At 57.8% G+C, this 2444-nt stretch overlaps 1 protein-coding gene across 1 annotated transcript in view; it reads left to right on the top strand.

Annotated features, from left to right (window-relative positions):
* Positions 1 to 940: 940 nt before the first annotated feature.
* LOC105998563 (synaptonemal complex central element protein 1-like) overlaps positions 941 to 2444 on the top strand; it is a 9727-nt gene continuing 8223 nt past the window's right edge. The window contains exon 1 of the mRNA XM_013033334.1: positions 941 to 987. Within this exon, the coding sequence (XP_012888788.1) occupies positions 941 to 987 (47 nt within the window). The remainder of the gene's footprint in view (positions 988 to 2444) is intronic.

Here is a 2444-nt window from a genome sequence, read left to right on the forward strand (position 1 = left end):
GTCGCAGCGGATCTCCCTGCAGGACGGGGCCGCGGGTGGGGACAGTCGTGGAAAAGACAGCAGGTCCCCACCCGGGGCCGCGGCCTGAAGATCCGGGGAGGTGGAGGTGGCCACACTGGCGGGAGCGTGACCAGCCCCGCAGCATGGCGTGGCCATGGCAACCGCGGCGGCCACGTTGGGGGCGTGGCCACGTTGGGGGCGTGGCCACGTTGGGGGCGTGGCCACGTTGGCGGCAGCCACATGGGGGCAGCCACATTGGGGGCGTGGCCATGTTGGCGGCGGCCATGTTGGGGTGTGGCCATGTTGGCAGCGGCCACGTTGGGGGCGTGGCCATGTTGGCAGCGGCCACGTTGGGGGCGTGGCCGTGTTGGCGGCGGCCACGTTGGGGGCGTGGCCGTGTTGGCGGCGGCCACGTTGGGGGCGTGGCCGTGTTGGCAGTAGCCGCACATCTGCTAGCACAGTGACGGAAGGAGCCCGGTCCTTCCATCCTCTAGACAGATACAGGACCTGCTAGCCGGGGCCTTCTCATTCCAGCCATCTTCTACTGGGTAAAGGGACGTATGTCCACTTCTGGAAAGCCCTGGCTACCAAGGGCGGCCGGGAAAACAAGTGAGGACAGAACCCGCATCTGGCCTGGGCAGCCAGGCTGTCATCAGGGGGAGGAAGAAAGGGCTTGGCGGACCAACCCCTGACCCTGCCCTGGCCTCCAAGGCTGCACCACAGTGCGGCAGAGCGTGGACACCTGAAACAGTGGCCACAGTGCCATCCCCCGATGCTGCCAGCACCTGGGTCCATAAAGGCATGTGGGAGGGAGGCCGTCACTAGGGAGATGCCTGCCTTGCGGCACTGGGGTTACGCCAAGGGCGTTTGAGGGACCCGTTCTCTCACCCAGTCCCTGCCAGGGCTGCTCAGTCACTCATCCACTCATCAGAGAGCCGTTATGGAGCACAAAATCTATGCTTCCACGGGCAAATACCTCCCTATTGTGTAAGTGGCAGACCTGAAACCTTCAATAGAAAAGATGTGAATATTTTTATTTTTTATTGCCTAAAAAAGCTAGAGACACAAGCATAAATTTTCATGGTGAAATCTCAGATTACTTTAATTCTTAGAATTTGTTTAAGATTAAGGTTGGCATTAAAGTTAGGGTTTAGGATTAGGTTTAGGGTGGTTAGACGTTAGGGTTGGGTTCAGGTTGGGATTGGGGTTAGGATGGATCATCTGGAAATGATCCTCTTCACTTATGGAAATGCAGCTGTTTCCATCCAAGCCAGAAAGGGAGCCACACTTCCCTTTCTGTCCATATAAGCAGGCTATTGGGCTCACTTTTTGAACCACCAGGTGTTGAAACATTAGGCACCCTACAAAAGGCTTCTGTATCTACCGGTCTTTTTTTTGGGGGGGGTGTCCGGTCGTGGGGCCTGAACTCTGGGCCTGGGCACTGTTCTTCAGCTCTTCAGCTCAAGGCTAGCGCTCTACCACTTGAGCCACAGCGCCACTTCCGGCTCTTTTTCTTTTTGCTTATGTGGTGCTGAGGAATCGAACCCAGGGTCTCAGGTATGCAAGGCAAGCGCTCTACACTGAGCCACCTTCCCAGCCCCCCCTTTTTTTTCTACTTTTAATCATTCATGGAAGGGGCTGTGCCAGTAATGTGAAAAGATGACAGAAGCAGCTGCAGAGCTGCAGCAACAGTAGAGGTGACAGCAGCTTCAGCTGCCCCAACAACAGTGATGGCAGCAAGAAAAATTCTAGAAGTCTCCAGCTGAAGAGTTACAGAGAGCCTATGGAGGCAAGGGCTGTGACGGTGGTAAAAAGAAGATGTGGGCCTTCCTCACAGAGTTGCCAAGGCTTAAGGACTAAGCCTGAAACACTCGAGACCTAAGATCTGGAAGCTTGCCTGTGGGCCTAGCACCAAGGCTTGCACCAGAGCTGTAACAACACAAGATCCGTCTTACGGCTTGCTGCATCCGCTGGAAATTGGGGAGAACAGCCGCTGCCAAGTGCTCTTACGGCTTGCTGCATCCGCTGGAAATTGGGGAGAACAGCCGCTGCCAAGTGCTGGGCCGCTAGTGGTTAACATCCAGGGCCGGGAGCGTCAAGCTGAGGTCTTAGAGCCGCGGTCTGGCTTCGGGGTCTGCCAGCAGCCCCCACGGGTGTCACCGGGGGAACTTCTCCTGTCTTCGACATGGCGGAGCTCAAGGGCTGACTGCGGCGCTAACCTTTCTGCAGCGTGGACCCGAGGCTGCTGAGACCATGACTCTGTCCAGTACTCCAGGTCTTCTTCTCTTTTCCGGACTCTACACCCCTGACCTAACCGTAACAAGCCTAGGGCTGTGAAACTGCAAACCGCACGGATGCACGCACCGCGGCCCAGCCGAGGCCTCGCAGCATCGCCGACCTCGGCGCCCTGCGCGGCCTCGCGCCTGCGCAGCAGCTCCTCACCC

Source organism: Dipodomys ordii, unplaced genomic scaffold, assembly GCF_000151885.1.
Source record: "Dipodomys ordii isolate 6190 unplaced genomic scaffold, Dord_2.0 Scaffold166, whole genome shotgun sequence".
Classification (NCBI taxonomy): Eukaryota; Metazoa; Chordata; class Mammalia; order Rodentia; family Heteromyidae; genus Dipodomys; species Dipodomys ordii.